Source organism: Schistocerca americana, chromosome X, assembly GCF_021461395.2.
Source record: "Schistocerca americana isolate TAMUIC-IGC-003095 chromosome X, iqSchAmer2.1, whole genome shotgun sequence".
Taxonomy (NCBI): domain Eukaryota; kingdom Metazoa; phylum Arthropoda; class Insecta; order Orthoptera; family Acrididae; genus Schistocerca; species Schistocerca americana.
In genome coordinates this window covers 991,272,648-991,294,374 of record NC_060130.1, presented here as the reverse complement: position 1 = coordinate 991,294,374, position 21,727 = coordinate 991,272,648, and the positions used below count along the sequence as shown (strand labels likewise).

Below are 21,727 nucleotides of genomic sequence, written 5' to 3'. Positions count from 1 at the left end.
GGCAGGAATTCGTGAAGGCTAGGAAGTTTTTATACTCCAGATTCCACTTATTCCTAACAGTTTAGCATTTCACTTTAAACGTGCACAATTCCCAGTAAGCTTATGTTATGCCATGACTATAAATAAAGCACAAGGCCAGATGCTGCGTGTTGCAGATGTGGACCTTAGTCAGTTGCTTTGCACATAGCCAGTTTTATGTGGTTCTCTCCTGTGTTAGTGAAGCAATCAATTTCTTCATTCATCTCCCCAGTTATACTACTTTTAAGTGTTGTAGACAAAAACGCTTTATACTATCAGTAATGAAATGATACCTTCCAAGATCTGCAGCCGAATGTGACTTGGAGGGCATCTCTTTGTGGTTTTCTAGACTCGGACATAGCAGAGTAGTGTGTCCCCTCAGACGAAAAAAGGTTCTTGTTACCAGCTTTACCGGGGATGGCAGTGAAGTTGTTTCCTGCGGCTTCTGGCAGGCAGGGTGGTGTGACTTGCTGGTATTAAGGTTGGGTAACGGTTGTGGTGCCAGGTTAATGAGAGAGGGAAAATCTAGTATCCCTACATAATGGCATATCTGCAGCTGAAATGTGAACTTAACAGCCCTAAATCGTACTGATTTTTGCTATTTCGTGTTTTTTTTAATTGATCAGTAGACATGAAAAATGATCCACCCTCATTGTTTGATGGTCCTCTACGTAGATGATGCATTGGTAGTTTCTGATAGCTGGGGAAAAGATATTTATGAATAAATTGGCTGACAAGAAAGTAAGCAGTAGGCCCGTGATATCTATCATTGAACTCAGGAGTGCACGTACTGTATGGCTCCACTATTGGAAACATGATTGTTGTGTAACTAAGATCTTTCTTTGCATGGAAATGTAGTGCACAACACCCGAGGCTTCTCCACGTAGGTTATACAACTCAGAAAATTCTCCGGGTAATAATTCGCAACCATTGTCCATACAACATAACAACCCTACAGATCAAAACTGTGTGCTACACCATGACTTGAGGCTGGAACCTCACCTTTCACAAGCAGTGCTATTCATGAGTCACACTGAACATAGCTCAGTGGGTAAGAGTTATGCCCATGAAAGGTGAGGTTCTGGGTTGGAATTTGCCCAGCACTTTCAGATTGGCACACACTCCACCGCATAGTGAAAATTATTGTGTACCGCAAATTGTACCACCTTACCCCACAACTCTTACCCGTGCAGAAAGCTCCTTGTAAATTTTTCCTGTTCTACACTCCCAGCTTTGGCCAAACATACATTTTTGAGGTAAGAGTGATCCATTGTAGCACATACCAACAAGTAATCAGAATAAATGTCAACAAACATGTTGACTTTCTGTGTACTATTTTGAGTCACAATACTTTGTTTTGCTATCAGAGTTCAGCAGTGTGTTTTGAAGCTAAAATTCAATTTTTAGTTACCACATATAAATTACGTGGAATAAATATGATTTACTTTTTCACCTAGCAGTATATGAGATGAGAGAGCTTTTAATTTTGGAAGAATAGTAGGTCATAAGAAATTATGTGTAAAAAAAAAAAATCCAGGCTGGAATAATGACAATATTATTAAAATGATAGTTGCTACTCACCATATAGCGGAGATGCCAAGTTGCAGATAGGCACAACAAGAATACTGTCAAACAAGAAAGCTTTTGGCCAAGGAGTAGTTCGTTGTAATTAGACATCCCCCCCCCCCCCCCCCCCCCCCCCACACACACACACACACACACACACACACACACACACACACACACACACACACACAGGTTGCCAACGCTATAACTGTGTGAATTTATGACAATTATTTCCATTCTGCCACAGATATTTGCCATCTGCAACAAATAAAAATTGCCACATTTGCACTTTCATTTAATGAAAGTTGACATTTTCTTTATGTACTGCAAGAGTCAAATCCCGCTCACAGCTGGCCTTTTATAACTATACACACGTTTTTTGTACACTTACAGCTGTTGTTAAGCAATAACTGTAAAATATTACTTGTTATTTTAAATCATGCATAGAGATGAAATAAATTAAAACAATGCAGAGCAGATGAGTGGCAGGGGATGGAAAGACTGTGAGGTATCTTGGTTGCATGAGTGTGTGAATTAATGTTTGGTACTTGTCGCAGAGAAATTACCTGGCACACATTGGCCAAAAGGTGTACCAGCAACTAAACAGTGACTGCTGTGTAGTATAACAGTTTAAGACTTTTCTGGGTAAGAGGTAACCTGCAGAACACTATACTGTCTCAATGTTCAACCCGAGGACAAATTTGCTGTCTGTTGAAGGGGAATAATGAAAATGCCATTACTTTCAGAGCATTGTGTTCATAAGCATATGATTATCTAATGAAAAAAGTATATCCTTTGGACTGCCATTCAATACACCAAAATGGACAATACTATTTAAATGTCAACCGGACATTTTAAAAGAAGTACTAGGTTTAATTAAAGATAGGTCAACAACATTTTTACACAATTTGAAGCAATGGGATTTGATGAAATGAACATTGATAGTTGTATGAGCTATGATTCATCCAACAGTATGATAATGGGACCACACAAGAATGTTCGTGTAGTTGCGATACAAAATTTATTTTCAAAGTGGAAGTTGCCAATATATTAAAATGCTGATGTCACAATGACAAGTAATTTATTACAACCAATCATAACACAATTTCAAGGAGTTGTAGTTTTTATCATTTCTGTTACATGTGATATGGTAGCAAAAAATTCAAAAGTGTGGTAACAACTTCGTGTATCCTTTTCTAAGACAATTTTTGTTAAATCAGTGGACAATAAAGGAAAATTGAGTACCAGATTTGCGACCGTGCGGGGTAGCCGCGCGGTCTAAGGTGTCATGTCACGGTTCATGTGGCTCCTTCCGTGAGAGGTTCGAGTCCTCCCTCGGGCGTGGGTGTGTGTTGTCCTTAGCGTAAGTTAGTTTATGTTAGAGTAAGTAGTGTGTAAGCTTAGGGACCAATGATGACCTCAGCAGTTTGATCCCATAAGATCTTACCACAAATTTCCAGTACCAGATTTGCTGAAATTATTCTGAAATCATTTTATTTAACAGAGTCACCCTGCCTGATAGTACTATGTGTACAAAGACATTAATAGACAATCTCCTGCTCACATATCATATATCAGAAGCTCGTGTCAATGTCGGGGATGTGCATGTCGGAATGGCTGCACAGCTATTTTCAAGTCACATTGCCTAAACTGTGGAATATATTCTGCATAAAGATCATGGAGGAAACATCATCATAGTGGTAAACGAAGTTTTTGGTCTGTCGAACTCAGGTACACGCATCAGCAAGCACCTCTGAGAAGTGGTTATGGTATCAACCTCAGAAGTCGAAATTTCTCTGAAAAGGTTTTTGAAAATCTGTTCAGTTGTGCAAGTGGGGGAAAAGGAATATTCTCCCATTTCAGAAAGGATTTCTTACTTCAGTAAATTAACTTTTTGGTCTTTTCATAGATGTGAAAGATACCCAGGCTACCCACGCTGTGACTGCCAGACTGAATTAAGATTGTCTTGAACATTTGTTTTCTTGAATTTGTAGTCTTGGTGTATTTTCCAGTACAAACCAGAGTTTTCTACTAATACTGACTGGCAATATCACTAATATACTTTTCGCTTGATGCCCCCATTGCAGAGAACAGAGATCAGCTTTCTGCCTCTGACAACTATGCAGAAGAAACTGTGTGAGAATTTGAGAAATTTAGTTTATTGTGCAACAAAGTAACTTAGATTTAATGTCAAAGTACTACAGATTAAGAAGACAACATGAAATTATTTTTGTTTCTTCTCAGGGAGCAAATATTTTGCGTTGTTAATGTGGGGTAGAAACCCAAGCAGCTTTAGTACAATCAAGATTTCCCAAAATCATAAAGAAAATAATTGATTTATTTGTCAGAACAAGAACTTTTGTCTGCTGCAGGTATTTAAATAAGAGATCTAAATTAGATGAAATGAAGTGTGCCTCGGCAAAAGAAATCTCTATACTGCATTATCTTGGCAACTTTGAGTTGAATGTTCTGCATCAATGTCATAAAGAAAGTTTTGTTATCAGTCTCATTATGTCCTCTGAATATGTCAGAACTAAATTCACATGCAAAATTCTAACATATTCACTGTAGTTACAAGCTTAAGCCATAAATACTGTTGGCAATCATATGCAGCCAGGTTTGGATAATGGCAAGTATTGTCAATACTACTTCTGCTTAGCGTTTTTCTCTTGACTGTTTCAATTGCCAATTCTTTTGACACATCTAACACCTTTCCAGTGAGATGCTCAAAATGAGATTAAAAGATGTGTGACAAACTGTTTTTACTGTCTCCGATCCACACTAGCAAAGTGCACAGCTGCTCCCATACTGGCTGCCAGATGATGTCACACATCACTGACTGTGAGTGTGTACATACCTGAATGACGTACCTTCGTACTCTGTGTACCTAAGGTACACGTAATGTGGTGAGAGGATCACTTGTCAAAATATTGTGCTCTTTAGACAGTGATAAGCGGAAATACACCTGTGGACTGTTCTGTCAACAGGCTTATTGTTTATTCAGACATAGAACCATGATATGTCACCTCCCACTTCCAATTTTCCTTCTCCTCTTTGACTTTAAAGAACGTGTTACCATGAGCAAGGAGAAAATTATTTTGTCTTCTATCGGAAGTCCAGATAATGGTGTCACATTCTGTATATTGAGCAGCTTTGTTTGTTGCATTTATCAGTCTGTTTAAGCACAAAATAATTTCATAGCATTAATGTTTTTGTATCACAGTCTAATCAGTAGTATTACCAAAACTTGTGTAAATTTTAAGGTCCACGTGTGTCTAGATGGAAAGTTCTGAAAAGTAACTGTTCAGTATTTTGAGCTTGTGGGTGGCTGACAAAGTGGTTTGTGACTGCAATACATTGTAGATGACCTTAAGTGAGAGAAGCATTGATAACTGCCTCAAAATATATGAGGAAGCTAAATCGTAACCAAATTGAGACACTTTTGAAGTTTACTGCTTACAGATCAAAACCTTGAGATTCTTAATATGTGAAGTAACTTAGTAGTTCTTTGTTAAGACTGCAGAATAAGAGGGCTGCCTTTTTAAGTGTTAGCAAAAACAATTAAAGAAAATGTTTTTGTGTAAATTGTTTTACTGTTTCTCAAAATATTCATCTTTAAAATTCATACAGTTTTGCATTCATTCAAATTAGTTCCAGAAATATTTTCCCCCCTTCCAGTATCAATACCTTGGAAGCGCAATTTTAGGAGGATTCATTAGCTTCTCGAGTGATGAAATTCACTTTACACTTATTTTTCATAGAGAATTAAAAGAAGTCACTCAGCAACAAATCATGTTATTGCAACCAGTGAGATGTCAGTTCAGTTTTTTCTCCATCACGTAGTCAGTCATTGATGTATTGTGAGATAGCTGACATTGCCAGGACAGGGAATGCTGTGAACTTTTCAACTGTGGCAAACAGTTGTATAATAGTCAGCGTCAACTGTTGCTTTAGGGGATAGAAAAGCGGTTAATACTTACCCGTTGTAATTGAAGAAATGAGTGGAGAGTCTTGACTCGCTTCAGAACACGCAGTTTCGTCTCCTATTACAGTGTCATGTACTGATTTTGCAGTTCCTCCATCAAATTGTTCGAATGTTTCCTCATGCCAGTTGATGCAAGCCCATTTTTCGTGTGGAACTGCTGAACATTCATGCAAAATTAAACATACTGCAGTCTTCAGTATAGCTAAAGGCACCTCTGTCTCATGGTAAGTCGTGCCAGTCCTCGCCAATTCTGTTGGACATGGGAACAACACTTTCCAGAACAATGGCAGTTTTCTGTCAATCTTCACAAAATTTTCCACTGACGGAAGCACTGCAATGGGGAAATTCTGCATACCAATTTCTAACAGTAGCTTCTGAGGGTGATTGATTATGAAAAGTTGAACTGAGTGATTTGAGGCACTGTTCTTGAGTTAGACCATTACGAAAATCATAAAATGTTGCAATAACTAAAACCTTCATGTGAAATTCCACCCTTTTTTTTTTTTCCTCCAATGCTTGCCATGACTAACTCACTGTTAAATAAATTACTTGGCCAATTTCTGAGCTGCCATTGTTTTGACAGTAACAAAGGACAAATTAAAAAATAGACATGTCACATCTCAATAGCGTTGTTTGGAAAGAACAAACACTGAACAGGCACTTGTAACTAAACTCTGACAGTGTTACAGTTAATAGCAATTGTGGGGTAGGATGGGTAAAGAGATTGTTAGGACTTAATATCTATTTTCATGTTTTTCCAAAGGGTACGGTAGTTTAGGTTACACAAACAGAAGTTAAAGCAGCCTCTGCTGATAGCTTGGTTTATTCTTGCTTACCCAGCAGTTAATGGGGCAGCTTACAACTGAGCACAGGTTCCAAACTATGGGATAACTTGGTATTTTTCGTGTAGCCAAAATATTACTAAAGTACTGACTCAAAATTGAGTACCAAATCTTTGGTGTTGCAGCCTGACACCACCAAGTCAGTGAGATACCCTGTGTGATCCCTGTAGTTGCGATTTTCCTACTGTTGTATTCTTACTTGCTTTGCTTCTTTGTAGAGTGATACGTTTCCTGTGATGCTATAATTTTTTCTCATATTGTATGTAGATATTTCAGCATTTAAAATACTGTTATTTTTCAGGGTAAAGATGGTTGCGAATATTCTTTGGGCCTGACACCCACTGGAATTTTGGTATTTGAGGGAACACAGAAAATTGGACTTTTCTTTTGGTGAGCAAAACTATGCTTTAAATAACAGTATAGCAAAATTACAGATTTAGATTTTTCTTTTGATGCCTAATAAAAGATCTTTGTAATGCAGATGTCATTGTTTGCAGAATGAACCAAAATAAGTTTTTGATGAAGGAGAGAAGTTTTTTCATTTTTTTTTTTTTTTTTTTTTTGTTTTTTAGGCCCAGGATTGGAAAACTGGATTTCAAAAAGAAGAAGTTGACTTTAGTTGTTGTTGAAGATGATGATCAAGGACGTGAACAAGAGCATACATTTGTCTTCAGGTGAATGATTATGTCACTGTGTAGTTTCTTAGAGGAGGATGACTGTGTGTGTGTGTGGGGGGGGGGGGGGGGGGTGGCGGGGATGGGTGGCACACCTGTCTTAACTGGACAAGGTGGCAGAATACTTAAACCATGGCAAAGGAGTAGGGTAGAAATGATTTCAGCCGAATAGCCATGGCGTATTTCCTGCCTCATCCTTGTGCATAAAGTTCTGCTCTTCCTTGTTTTCTTTCACATATTTCTTCTCACCTATTACATTTTGTTGTCTTGCCATGTCTTCATTTTTTTCTATGTCCCTTGCAGTTTGTTTTGAGCTAATCTGACACCTTCACCTTGTTAATTACTTTCTTATCATTGTTAAGCCTCTGCAGTTATGTAGTTATTGTCTTTACTTGATTTCCTGCACTGTAAGTTTCTCCTAGAGTTTGAAGCAATTTTTTTTTCTCCCCTCACCAGCCTCAGCCCTCCTTACCCCGTTATATACTACCTTTCTTTTTTCCCGTTATAATTTCTGGAAGCTAGAGATTGTGCCGACATTCTGTGTTTAAGACCTCTACCTCAGTTTTTCTTTTTTCAGTATCTGGCAATACAGTGTAAAAATATGAATATTTTGGAAGAATTAGAGATACACACATACAAGAAATTTTCTGAAGGACTTAGTGAACAAACTGATCCAAAACACAAGCCCTACTTTGAAAATTTTATCGAAATTTTCGACAAAGAGATAGAGTGAATGTATGAAATCACAGATAACACATATAAAACAAATTTTAACCAAATAATATCTACCATCCCTGTCTCCCAAAGATGAAACATCTGTAAACATTCAGCATATAAAGATACCAACTGAGACAGCTGTCAAACAATTATTACAAACAATTTCATATTGTTAAATCCAAGTGATTACAATATTATCATTTCATAAAAGACAACTTACAGTTGACCCTTGGATACCGTATGATCTTCAACTCCACCTAGATGTAAGGAAAATAGTAATTTATAAAAATGACATTATTGATCATAAGTAAGGTGTAAACAAGATTCGCTATTCACAATATTCACAGGTGCACTGAAAAATGCAAGCTTGTTGTGCAGAAATCTCTAAATACAAGCTAATTGGGTTTACATTGTAGCTAGTGGAACTGATTTCTTATAAAACATTAGTGAATGTTTACGAAGAGTTCTATACATAATCATAGAACAATAGCCTGTGTGGAAAAATAAACAAAAAGCTCAAATTGGCATATTCTATTGGGGACTAAAACTGGATAATAAATTGCTCAAGGACATGAAAAAATTACTAAAATAAATCTGTTTAAAAAGACAACTAAAGATACTTCGTAACTAATACATACTATTCAGTTCAAGATTACTTTGAGGACTCAGAGTAGGGGGGCGAAAACAATGACAACAACAACAACACCCTCTCATGTTACAGTACACGATCACAATGTTACACTTTTACAAGAAAATGTGTCAAGAACTACAGTGTATGATAGTAATGTCTTGTCATTTCCCTGAGTTCAGCATCTCACTCATATCATATTTCAAGTTATACAATTAAAATTACGTATGACCAAAATAACATTGTACAAAAGAGACCAACCAAATGATACAGTGCATTTGTTAAAACACTGACTTCACATTGTTCACCCTCTTTGTCCAGCCGTCTCGATTTAGGTTTTCATAAACCATTTCAGGCAAATACTGGATGGTTCCTTTAGCAGTGCTGTGGCTGATCATTTCTCCTATCATCATAAAACATATCTATATATACTGTGTGTGTGTGTGGGGGGGGGGGGGGGGGGGTTCATGCTAGTACTATATTTGTTCATTGTATTATGATGATGACAAACCCGAAAATGAGACAATCTTTGGGTTCATAAATAAATACAAGGAATCAGCGAAACAATGATTTGTGTTGACAGGTTACATAATGAAAAAGCCTGCAAACATCTCTGGAAGTGTGCAGTAGAACATCATGCGTTCTTCAGATTAAGAGTTCCTGTGAAAGGTCCATCAGCTAGACAGAACTTTTTCAGAATGGGCTCTCGATTTAGATACAGGTAATGGTAATAAATTTTCTTTTGTGCATTCATTGTTTTTATAAACTTCAGTGACATTGATCTTTGTACTTAATCATTTATTTCAGTGGAAAGACCGAGTTTCAGACAACTCAGCTTAACAGAGCAAGACGAACTGTGCAGTTTGAACGCCGCCCGAGTCAGCGCTATGCTCGGAGACAATCTCACATTCTGAAAGAGCGTCAGAAGTAAGCTGTCATTGTTCTGTACTGTTCATATATTAATTATGCCCATCTTTCCTCTTCTGGAAGGTGGTAATACTTTCACTTTCATAAATTATTTTTGGATACTTTATGTTGATGTAACAATATTAAGTAAACAGCAATAATAAATTTCAAACAGTGTAACTGTTATGCTTAAGATATTATTGATTCTGTTTTTACTACTTGAATGATCTTGTTTGTTAAGAGCACAATAAATAAGAAAAGGTCTAGATAGAATAGGGTTGAATGCACACACATGTGGATATGAATATGTAAAGAGGATGTTGCCAATATAACATTAGTTATTATAGAGCTGCAGAGCAAAAGATGAGAAGATTGCAAATGACATAAGATGGGGTAGGCTGGTACTCCAGACTTGGCAGTCTCAAAGAGATTTACTAGAAGCTGGCTAACTGAGTAAACACAAAACCAAAACACTGTATATTTGGAAATTAAATAGGTGAGCTATGTAAACAGGGAGTGTAGATCACTGGCAAAATAATTGTGGTAATACCAGTTGTAGAGATAGTCCTGATAGGTTAAAATATATACAAAGAAAATTATCTCCAAAGTGAAACCACAATATTTTATACAAAAGAAAATAATATACAATTTGTATGTACCAGGAGAAATACACAGCAGAATGAAGCACATGTACTGCTATCATGCGCCCCCCCCCCTCACTCTCACTCTCTCTCTCTCTCTCTCTCTCTCTCTCTCTCTCTCTCTCTCTCTCTCTCTCTCTCACACACACACACACACACACACACACACACACACACACACACACACACACACACCTAATTCAGATATTTTTAATTGTATCTTACTTTGCTTCCAGGAATCCTGCAGCAAATGAAGACTCAAATTTAAAGCAAAATGAGTGTGGCAATTCTTCTCTTTATGACTCAGCTGTATCAGGAAAAACAGAGAATGTATCTGCACTCATCAACACAAGGGATGAGCCTGCAACAGATTTCCAATCAGTGGGCATTTCAGCCACTACTGCTGAAATTACAGTGCAGTCTGCAGATGTAGCAAAACCTAAAAACAGTGCAGGTAATAAACTGGTTTATTCTTTGTGTATATTATTACTAGCATTAAAGTAATTTTGAGCAATCGTATCCCCATGACAAAGGTTTTTTTCCTAGATTCAGAGTTTTTATGTCTAATATTTGTAATGGAACAAAAAGTCACCAACATTTTACTTTCATTTCTGTAATTATGTAAAATTCTTTACTTTTATCCATCTTCAAACCAATGGACCATTTTGCACTGCACTACTATTAAAGTTGTGTTAGCTCTCGTATTTTGCAAGCTGTTTTGTCTAGAAGTGTTCACTTGGCCTTGCCCTTTTATCCAAACTGTTTGTTGTTTTAAGCCACTACATTGTCAGTGCTTTCATAGTTCTCACTATTTCAACCTCATCTTCTCTTACTTTCATGTTATTTCTTTTCTAGCCATTCCTGCTTTGCGATTTTGCAACTTATAATTTCCTACCTTTCTGTAGTTACTTCACTTTTAATTTACATTTCCAATAAATTATGGCCAGAATCCACATCTGGCCCTGGAGATGTTTTGCAGTTTAAAATCCGTTTTTGAAAACCTTGTATTCCCATTATATAATGTGTATCAAACCACCTGGTGTTTCTTGGTCTCTACCACATATACAAACTTCTGTCATGATTTTCAGCTTGAAAATCTTCAATGGTTAAATTGTGCTCTGTGCAAAATTCTACCAAGCAGCTTCCCTTTCACTCCTTTCTTCCATCCAAGTTCTCCTATTAGTTTTGCTTCTCTTGCTTTTCCTGCTATCAAATTCCAGTCCTCCATCACAATTAAAACTACTTCTCCCTTAACACAATGAATAACTTCTTTTAATTTATCATACTTTCCTTTCAGTTTTTCCATACTCTGAAGAACTAGTAGGTATATAATACTTGTACTATTGTGCTGGGCACATAGCCTAGTGCCTATCTTAGTTGTGATGATTAGTTTATTTATTATCATATTTTCATTATTAGACATTTAATTGTTGTTGTGGTCTTCAATCCGAATACTGGCTTGATGCCGCTATCCATGCTACTCTACCCTGTGCAAGCCTCTGTATCTCTGCATAGCTATTGAAACTTATGTATATTTGAACCTGCTTTACAGATTCTACCCGACACACTTCCTTCCATTACCAAACTGACAACTCCTCGATGTCCCAGAATGTGTCCTATCAACCGACCCATTCTTTTAGTCAAGTTGTGCCGCAGATTTCATTTTGCCCCAGTTCGATTCATTACTTCCTCATTAGTTATTCAATGTACCCATCTAATTTTGAACATTTTCCTGTGGTATGACATTTCAAAAACTTTTGTTCTGTTCTTGTCTAAACTACTTATCAGACGTTTTTCACTTTTGTAAAAGACTACACTGGGGGAGTACAAATACCTCCAGAAAAGACTTCCTAACACTTAAATTTTTTCTCTGTGTATGCTTTTCTTAATATCGCCAGTGTTCATTATTTATCCTCTCTACTTTGGCCATCATTAATGATTTTTCTGTACAAACAGGAAAACTCGTCAACAACTTTTAGTGTCTCATTTTCTAATCTAATTCCCTCAGTATTCCCATTTATTTTGACTCCATCCCATTACCCTTGTTTTGCTTTTGTTGAAACTCATCTTATACTTCCCTTTCAAGACACCGTTTGTTTCAGTCAACTCCTAATCCAAGTCATTTTCTGTCTCTGACAAAATTACAGTGTCATCTACAAACTGCAAAGTTTTTATTTCTTCTTCCAGAACTTTAATTCCATTTCCAAATTTCTCTTTGGCATCCTTCACTTCTTGCTCAGTGTACAGATTGAATAACATCAAGCACAATCTGAAACTGTCTGACTCCCTTCTCAACCACTGCTTCCCTTTCATGTCCTTTGACTCTTATCTCTGCAGTCCGATTTCTGTACAAGTTGTAGATAAATTTTGCGCCCTGTATTTTACCTCTGCTACCTTCAGAACTTCATAGAGTGTATTCCAGTCAACATGTTCAAAGTCTTTCTCTAAATCTACAAATGCTATAAACAAAGGTTTGCCTTTCTTTGGTCTACCTTCTAAGATACGTTGTAGAGTCAGTATGGCCTCACATGTTCCTACATTACTCTGCAACTCAAACTGATCTTCCCCAAGAACAGCTTCTACCAGTTCTCTCATGCTTCTATAAATAATTTGTCAGTATTTTGCAACCATGATGGATTAAACTGACGGTTCAGTGGTATTCACACCTGGCAGTACATGTCTTTTTTGGAATAGGAACTATTACATTCTTCTTGAAGTCTGAGGGCATTTCGCCTGTCTAGGATATCTTACACACAGTACAATTCTACTTTTACAATTTTTCTGATGTATGCTTTATGAAAAAATGTTCTTGGAGAAAAATCTGATATAATTGACATTAAATGATGCTGACATGGCATTGGAATTCGAATAGTGTTTACAGACATTATGTGGTTCACTTTCATGCAGGGCACTCTGCTCAGCAGGTCTGAATTGTGAAAATCGGAACAGTTTGTGCTTTATCTCTTATCATTGCTCGGTATGGTGGCTGGTGGGAGTAACTAGATTTGTTTAAATAAAGGTATCATGACAAGTCATCACTTGTAGCGCTCGTTGATACCTGTGCCTCTTTGCATTGAAGACGCATTTTGAGAATTTATTCTTGTTGTCAAGTGCAAATATTTACGTCAGTATTTTTTGTAGTCTCTCACAAACAAACAGTGTGAGTGATAGTTTGCATATGTGTGATTTTCTGCAAAACAGCCTAATGGGGGAGAGACAACACCTTATAACCTCAAAAAGATGACTTCATTCCAAGAGACACAGAACAGCGCACATGCTAACACCACACACAATATTTAATGTAAATATTTGTGCTTGACAATGAGTAAATTTTCAAAAGTGTCGTGCTAAGCATTTAAAAATATTTAACTGATACAGTGTGTCATTATTTAAATAATGAATGACTGTTACAGGCTTTCCAAAAACATCGATTATGATGTATGAAGTTAAATCAAGTGTTTCTCCTTCCCATACAGTTAGCAGTTAAGTTACAATAGCAGCTAAACATAATACAAAATTCAGGTTTGATGTCTATTATGTACATATATCGTACGTAATTTGTGAAAATGGAAAGGAGGATTCTGTATGTAGCTTTCACCACTTAAAATGTTATTTCTCACATTTTACATTTTCCCACCATTTTTTAAAGTCCCTTGACAAGTGTAAAAGTGGAATTTCACTGTGTTAGGTGGAATAGTTTAATCATGCCTGGATCTCCCAAGGGCCATGATAATCGGGAGAGTGTGTTGTCTACTCATGGGACATTGTTTTAACTTGGGTCTTTCAGCTCTTTCAAATTCTTCTCGTAATATCTCATCTCCCATCTCATCTTCATTTATTTTCTCTCCCCTTTATACAACATTGTCTTAAAGTTTATTTTCCTTTTGTAGCCCTTCTGTACATTCCTTCCATCTTTCTGTTCTTTGTTTAGTATGGGCTTGCCATCTGAGCTTTTAATATTCTCTCTTCTCTAAAGTTTCTTTAATATCCTCTAGGTGGCATTTATCTGTCCCCTTTTCATGCATGCTTCTAAAGCCTTGCATCTCTGATCTAGCTGTTCCTTCTTTGCCAGTTTGCTCTTCCTGTCAGTCACATTTGTAGATGCCTGGATTGCATTTAGCCTCCTTCATTAACTGAGTTTTTATATGTTCTTCTTTCATCAGTTAGATTCAGTATATTGTGCATTATCCAAGGATTTCTGCTGGGCCATGTATTTTGAATATTTGATTCTCTGCTGCCTCACTTTCTCCTCTTACACTCTAAAATGAGAGACTGACTTTTTTAAAATCACCCTACCAGCTGTTTAACACACTGAAATTTTGAAGACTGATCTTCAGGGTAATTTCACAAGCCTTATCATGCCGTATGTTTCCAGTTACAGGAATGCTGCCAATTCTTATTCCTTTAAACTACTTTAAAGAATATTTTCCATATCACTGAATGTTAACATGCAAATATTCTTCCTTTTGCATCAGAGAGATTGCTGGATTTGGCATGTAAGAACACTTCCTTGTTTTTTTTTTAGTGGACCATGAAATAAAGATAGTGCCAGATTTTACTTCTTTGTCATGTCGGAAAGTTTAACATTACAATAGTTGTGAGCTTTTGCTGAATTGTAGGCATTTTATGTTTACAGACTATATCTCTTCAAAAGTAAAACTGACAAATTTGGCAGTAACAAAGGTTACATTTCACGGCTCGTGCTTCCTAACTAAGTGACCATGATGTCAGATCACATTACCGAGGTCACATTGTTGACAAGGCAGAAATCCCTTTCTAATTTGTTAAATGGATTATCTGGTATCGCTACAAAGGAAGTTGAAAGTGCCCAAAAAAACTATGATCTATGTACATGTTGATCGAAGGAATTGATTACTGTATGTTTACTGTCATCACATGACACCAAGTACAACCTCCATTAAATATATTCACAAATGTGAATATGGACAACTATCAGCAGTAGAATGGAATGATGACAATGAAACATTGTGCCAGACTGGGACTTAAACCTGGATTTCCCACTTACCGCAAGTGGTTGCCTTACCATTTGGTTATCCATGCACAGCTCATGGCCAGACCCAAGCTTCCATACTGTCATCAACCGTGTGTCTACAACCTGTACTCATACATTCACTTACATGTATTCCCATACAGGAGAGATACTTTACTTGAAAGTCACTCGCCTTATGCCAACGCATAAATATGATATTGCAGTGCCTGGGGTATTCCAGTTTACGATGCAAAGTTCCTTTGGAGATGCACTCCTGGCCGTGAGTCTTGCACGACTAGCCAAATAGTAGAGCAATCACTCATGATAAGTGGGAAACACTGGTTGATGGTCGTCCATATTTGCAATTGCAAGTACATTTAATATATTTCATGATGGCTGTAGTCACTGCAATATCGTAAGTGCAATCTGTGTGAAAGTGATAGAAATCTGAAGCTTACTTGGTCAGGTTAAGAACTGTGTAAAAACTGGATTTTAATTTGCAGAATGTTTCATGTTTATTCCCTAAAAGCAGACTTTTTCTCAAATCTAGGGGGAATAACATAGTTCTTATGATAATTTCACCGGGACCAACAGAAATATTAGTTAAAAGTGGGATTTCCTTAAAAGCAGATTTCTTAATTCAAGGTTTTACTTTCAGAATGTTGCCCCTGCTACTACTGAAAAAGCTGCTGCTGTTGCTCTTCAGGAACCATGTGTTTGCACATGTGATATGACTATCTGTATCTCAGAGGCACACACAAGCCACTCCACCACCTCAAGGTCCATCGTTTGTTTGGGGGGAGGGGGGGGGGGAGGAGCAGCAGCTCCTACACATTATTGTTATTTGATTATCCTGTAGTCACCTGCCCAGAAATCCTGTTCTACCTGCCATTGTATTTCATTAATACCCACTGTATCTAACTTCAACCTATCCATTTCTCTTTAGCTCATTCTATGCAAAGTGGAACAGAAGCCCCCCGACCATCTACAACCTGAAAGAAATTTGCACAGATGTTACTTAGAAAATAAAAATAAGCTGCACAAAATTTTTGCTCAAAATACAAACAAATCATAGTATTAAGAGGCGTCCATTGGAGGGCTGCTGAATGTTGTGCAAACTGCATGACACTTTTGGACCAATTTAGGGTGGTTTAAAATTTAAACTGCAGTGGTAGTGGTAATGTAAGAGAGATATCTGGATTAAATGCACAACTTTTAGTGCTCTTCACACTGTTAAAATTTCAAGGCTAAGTTATTTAGTGTTTTCATTTTGCGTGAGGTCAAAGTTGGAGGAAAATCAATCATCATGTTTTCAACCATTTTGTGACTGCAACAATTTTTTAACAAAGTAACTTACAAACCGTTTCGTAGTTCTGGAGAAGTTACTAGTCATCGATTCTACCAACCACCGCAGATTATTTGCAAATATTCCAGATGTTATTAATACATAATCATTCTGTACAGACAGATATTCATGCAAAATACTATTCAACACAGTTTTCTGAAAACTGTCTTGCGCAGATATCACTTAGTTCCAGTGAGATGAATGTAGAATTATGGGCAAAGTTTAAGCAGACTGTAAATTGTCGTCCGGAGAGTTACGTGCCTAGTAAGTGGATAGAGGATGGAAAAGAACCACCCTGGTTAATAACGAAATTCGGAAGATGCTGAGGAAGCAGAGGCTGTTGCACTCTCGGCTCCAAAGAGCACACACAGATGATGACAAGCAAAGTCTAGGAGAGATTTGTGCATATGTGAAAAACTCTCTGTGCAAAGGACACAACCATCACCACCGCAAAGGACACAACTATCACCACCATCACACCTTAGCAAAAGATCTGGCAGAGAACATCAGAAAATTCTGGTCCTATGTAAAATCGCGAAGTGGCTCTAAACTTCCACTCAGTCCTTTGTTGACCAGTCTGGTGTGGCTGTTGAAGATAGCAAAACGAAAGCCAAAGTTTTAAATTTCATATTCAAGAAATTGTTCACACAGGAGAATCATTCAAACATACCATCATTAGACAATCGGACAGACTCCCATATGGACGACATAGTAATAAGCATCCCTGGCATGGAGACACAACAGAAAGATTTGAAAGCAAATAAATCACCTGATCTGGATAGAAGCCCCATTCAGTTTTACAAGTAGTAGTCCATGGCATTGGCCCCTGACCTAGCTTATATTTATTGTGAATCTCTTGCCCAGCACAAAGCCCCAAATGACTGGAAAAAACCACAGGTGACTCCAGCATATAAGAAGGGTAAAAGACTGGACCTGCAAAATCACAGACAAATATCCTCAACTTTGGTTAGCTGCAGAATCCTGAACTTATTCTCAATTGAAATATAATAAACTTTATGGACACTGAGAAGCTTTTGTCCATGAATCAGCATGGTTTTAGAAAGCATCACTCGTGCGAAACTCAGCTTTCCCTTTTCGCACATGATATACTGTGAACTGTGGACGAAGTGCAACGGGCACATTCCATATTTCAAGATTTCAGGAAAACATTTGACACAGTGCTTCATTGCGTTCTGTCAACGAAGGTTTGAGCATATAGAATAAGTTTATGGCTTGAAGACTTTCTAAGTAATAGAACCCAGTATGTTGTCCTCGATTGCAAATGTTCATCAGAGACAAGGGTATTTTCAGGAATGCGCCAGGGAAGTGCGATAGGACAGCTGTTGTTCTCTATATACATAAATGATTTGGCAGACATGGTGAGGAGCAATCTGTGGTTGTTTCCTGATGAAGCTGTGGTGTACAGTAGGGTGTCAAAGTTGAGTGTGTGAAGGAAAATACAAAACAACTTAGACAAAATTTCTAGTTGATGTGAAGAATGGCAGCTAGCTCTAAGTGTGGAAAAATGTAAGTTAGTAGGAAGAATAAACCAGTAATGTTCAGTTACATTATTACTAGTGCCCTACTTGACACAGTCAACTCATTTAAATATCTGGGCGTAACATTACAAAGCGATGTGAAATGGAACAAGCATGCAAGAACTGTGGTAGGGAAGGCGAATGTTAGAGTTCGGTTTATTGGGAGAATTTTAGAAAAGAGTGGTTCATTTGTAAAGGAGACCACATATAGAATGCTGGCACGACCTATTGTTGAGTACTGCTTGAGTGTTTGGGATCTGTACCAGGTCGGATCAAAGGAAGACATCGAAGAAATTCAGAGGTGGGCTGCTAGATTTGTTACCAGTAGGTTCGAACAACACATAAATTCTATGGAGATACTTCAGCAACTCAAATGGGAAATGATCGGCGGTCGTTTTCCGTTGTCTGTTTGCGAGTGAAACAGGAAAGGAAATGACTAGTACTGGAACAGGGTACCCTTGTCACAAATGGTATAGTGGCTTGCTGATTATCTGTGTAGATGTAGATGCAGAACTCAGACCGAGAAGCAACACTTCATGAAAGTTACATTCATAAAATCTGTTTTAAGGTAATTCACTGGCTCAAATCCTTTTTTACAATTACAAAAAAAGAGGCCTTATGTTACTCCGAAACATCCAAATAATCAATTGTTCAAGGTGGTAAGTCAGGGCCAACATCTGTATCCATCTGTCCTACACAAAATAATTTTAAGTAACCATTCATACATGATTCTTCAGCTTCTCCCCACATAATTCATGATGAAATAATTCACAGGTGAACGCCCAGATGTCCGTGTCCAATGTGGACGACATTTCAACAAACAACCACATTGCCCTCATCAGGTGCTATGTGGTTTTATCTCCTCCCCCTCTCCTTCTGAACTGGAACTCTGTGTGAGGTTCAGACCTAGCATCTCCTCTCCCCCCCCCCCCCCCCCCTCCTCGGCCTCCCTCCCCTCCCCACGCATACTGCCAACTGATTGCTCAGTCCACACTTTGTGCCCAGTGACACATGCTAGTGGCAGTTCTGCTTCTGTTCTGCCTGCCACAATGTAACTTCATTGTGGTATATCAGTTTCATTGGCAGGGAATCGGCCGGCTAGACCCTGGACTTCTGTAGTCCAAGGTCGTCCTTCTGGATAAAGCACCACAAAATGAAATACTCAACGGCTGAATCCTCCTGAGGTTCCTTTTCTGTTTCCTCTTTTTGCTGTAGGACATGGCTCTCTTAATTTGCCATTCTGTGGAGCCATTCTTTTGGAACACCGTTCTCAGATGTTCAAGTTCTTGGTTGAGACTCTCATTGTTGGAGAGCGTGCAAGCCCTGTGTACCAATGTTTTGAGGACTGCGCTTCTTTGCACCCAGTGGAGGCGGCTGTCAGCTTGCACCCACCTTCCCCCTCTGGCCGTGAACTATAGACTTTGTAACCAGCTGGCAGGAGGGGCTGGATGGGCTGTGTGCAGACCTTGCACCCATTATGTTACGTTTTGAAGCTGCCTAGTAAAGTAAAATCTTATTGTAGGTTTAACAACAAAGTTGGGAACAAATATTTCAGTGTGACATTGGACACAAAAATTACTAATAGTTTGCTTATAATTATAAAAGGATGACTCACCTACAAGTTTGCACAAATGTGAGTATGGTATGGAGATGTCTGGCAGGATGTAAATAATTCAGGAGTAAAGGTAACAACTCACCAAACAGTAGAGGTGTCGTTGGCAGCACATAAAACAGAAAACGTCACTACACATGTATACATATGTGCACATATATGTACTGTATCTCGAAAAATTATTTGTCTGAAAGATAGCAAAGTTTTCAGTCTTGTTTATGTGCCTGTTTACAACTCAGTGCCTCCACTACTCCGTGAGGCTGCCTTCACTCTTAAATTATTTATATTTGTACAAATGTACTGCTGTAAGTACCAGTATTAGACACATCTTCACACAGTTGTTTCCTGACGTACTGGCTAGTATGTGCTGCAATTTAGTTGTTGGTGGCAGCTGCCAGTGATTCACCACTCTTTGAACAGCAGAGTATAAATCAAGAAATAGGAAAAAAAACTGTACAACACTCTTAGAGGGAATAAAACTAATTTATTTGAGCAAAAGGGGCTTATGCCTATTCTGAATATATTAACTAGATTTTTTTTCTTTTCTTTTCATTTGGGGTTATAATGCACAGACATAAATAACCTTCAGGCAGAAGGAAATAAAAGTCTCCTCTTAAACTGTAGAAACTGGACTGATACTCCTTTGCCCAAAGAAGAGTGAATTGCCATAATGACCAGGCTGCCACCAGCAATTAAAACCCAGAATTTGTTAGCCAGTGTGCCCCTGGAAACTACTGTGTTGATATGTCTAGAACATGAAGTGAAACACTTGTATGCTCATCTATAAGTGAGTGGCAACTTGTTCGCCTTTGAATTATTTCCATCGTAGATTTCAACTGTCATAATAATTCCTAGGTCATGATTAGGTATAGATTTTTGAAAATGTTTGACAGTGGTACTTCCAAGCTAATTTCTTTTAAGTCTTATCTAGAGGGTCTCCAAAAAGTAAACCCTTCTGTAGTGCAAAATACATGTCCTTTCTAGTGAAACAAACTACTTTGTTTTAAGCTGTCCTAAATTTGGCCAGAACTTTCTTAGATCTCGCACAACATTTTACAGATTTCTGCTGAAAGCCTCTTAAAACATTGAATTTTTTCGTATTTTGACCTAAAATTTAGAACAGCTTAGTTTTATTCTATAGAGAACATGTGTGAAAAGTTTCATTGAAATCAGAGATGCGAAGGTGTGATATGGAATGACCCCTTTCAAGTTCTTGAATCAATCTACATGATTAAGGGATCTTAACATTCCCCACTCTGAACACCAGATTTGTTTGTTTCTGATGATGGCATTCTCCTGAGCAGTCACCACTCAGATATCCAAATGGGGGACTGTGGTCTGAATATTTTGCCCAGGATGATACCATCATTATTAAGTCATTCAGGAGAGATCCATATCATCTGAAAATATACTGTAGTTTCCCGTGTTTTCTGCAGTGGTGCATTACCTACATAGCCAGCCCATGTTGGCTCAAGTTACAAGGCTGTATAGCTGAAAAAGCTACTGCCTTCAGTGTTAGTCTGATCCCTCTATAGATACTCCTCTGATGCGGTTGCACAACCTAAATACATAATCTAAGAGTTCAAACAATACACAGAATTTTAAAAGCTTCACCACAGTTCAAATGCAAACATTTTAGATAAGGTTTTGCCATGGCTATTATGAAATAGCAATTGAAAGTACACCCCGCAGTAGCCAGTCACATTTATTATTTCTAATATGCATTTCAGATGGTTGAACATCTTTTGATTTGTGTCAATTTATAAGGTGCATATGTACTATATGTATGATTTTTGGTTGCTCTATGGCACTATCTGATAGCAGAGGACAGGAAACAAAATACTATTTTAGTGTAGCGCCCAAAGTTATGTGAAAGATGTAATTGTATATTTGCACAGTAATATAAATTTGAATACCTTTCAGTGGTCACAGGATCCTTTTCCTGTCATGTTTGTATCACATACAATTTATAAACGCTGAACTAATAAAGATGGTGTATTAGCAGCTAACAAGTACAAAGAACATATAACAATAATAATGTTGGCAACAGTGGTACATTTATATAATGTTTTTAATATTATATTAAGTTTCAAGATTTTAAACATGGCTGCAGCAGCAACTGTTAAAATTCTTCACAATAAAGGATGGCAGCCAAAAACAGTTGCAGGATAGAATTTTTTTATTAAAATTCTTGACCAAGGTTTCGGTACATATAAATATACCTTCATCAGAAGTAAACTTCCTGAATAGAAAGACACATTCATT

General features: G+C 37.6%; 1 protein-coding gene across 2 annotated transcripts in view; it reads left to right on the top strand.

Moving 5' to 3' along the window:
* The window catches only part of LOC124555219 (band 4.1-like protein 5), a 144,189-nt gene that overhangs the window by 46,232 nt on the left and 76,230 nt on the right, over positions 1-21,727 (top strand). For both annotated transcript variants that reach the window (XM_047129073.1, XM_047129072.1), the window contains exons 7-11: positions 6,713-6,801; positions 6,984-7,085; positions 9,014-9,151; positions 9,238-9,357; positions 10,214-10,431. In XM_047129073.1, the coding sequence (XP_046985029.1) occupies positions 6,713-6,801; positions 6,984-7,085; positions 9,014-9,151; positions 9,238-9,357; positions 10,214-10,431 (667 nt within the window). The remainder of the gene's footprint in view (positions 1-6,712; positions 6,802-6,983; positions 7,086-9,013; positions 9,152-9,237; positions 9,358-10,213; positions 10,432-21,727) is intronic.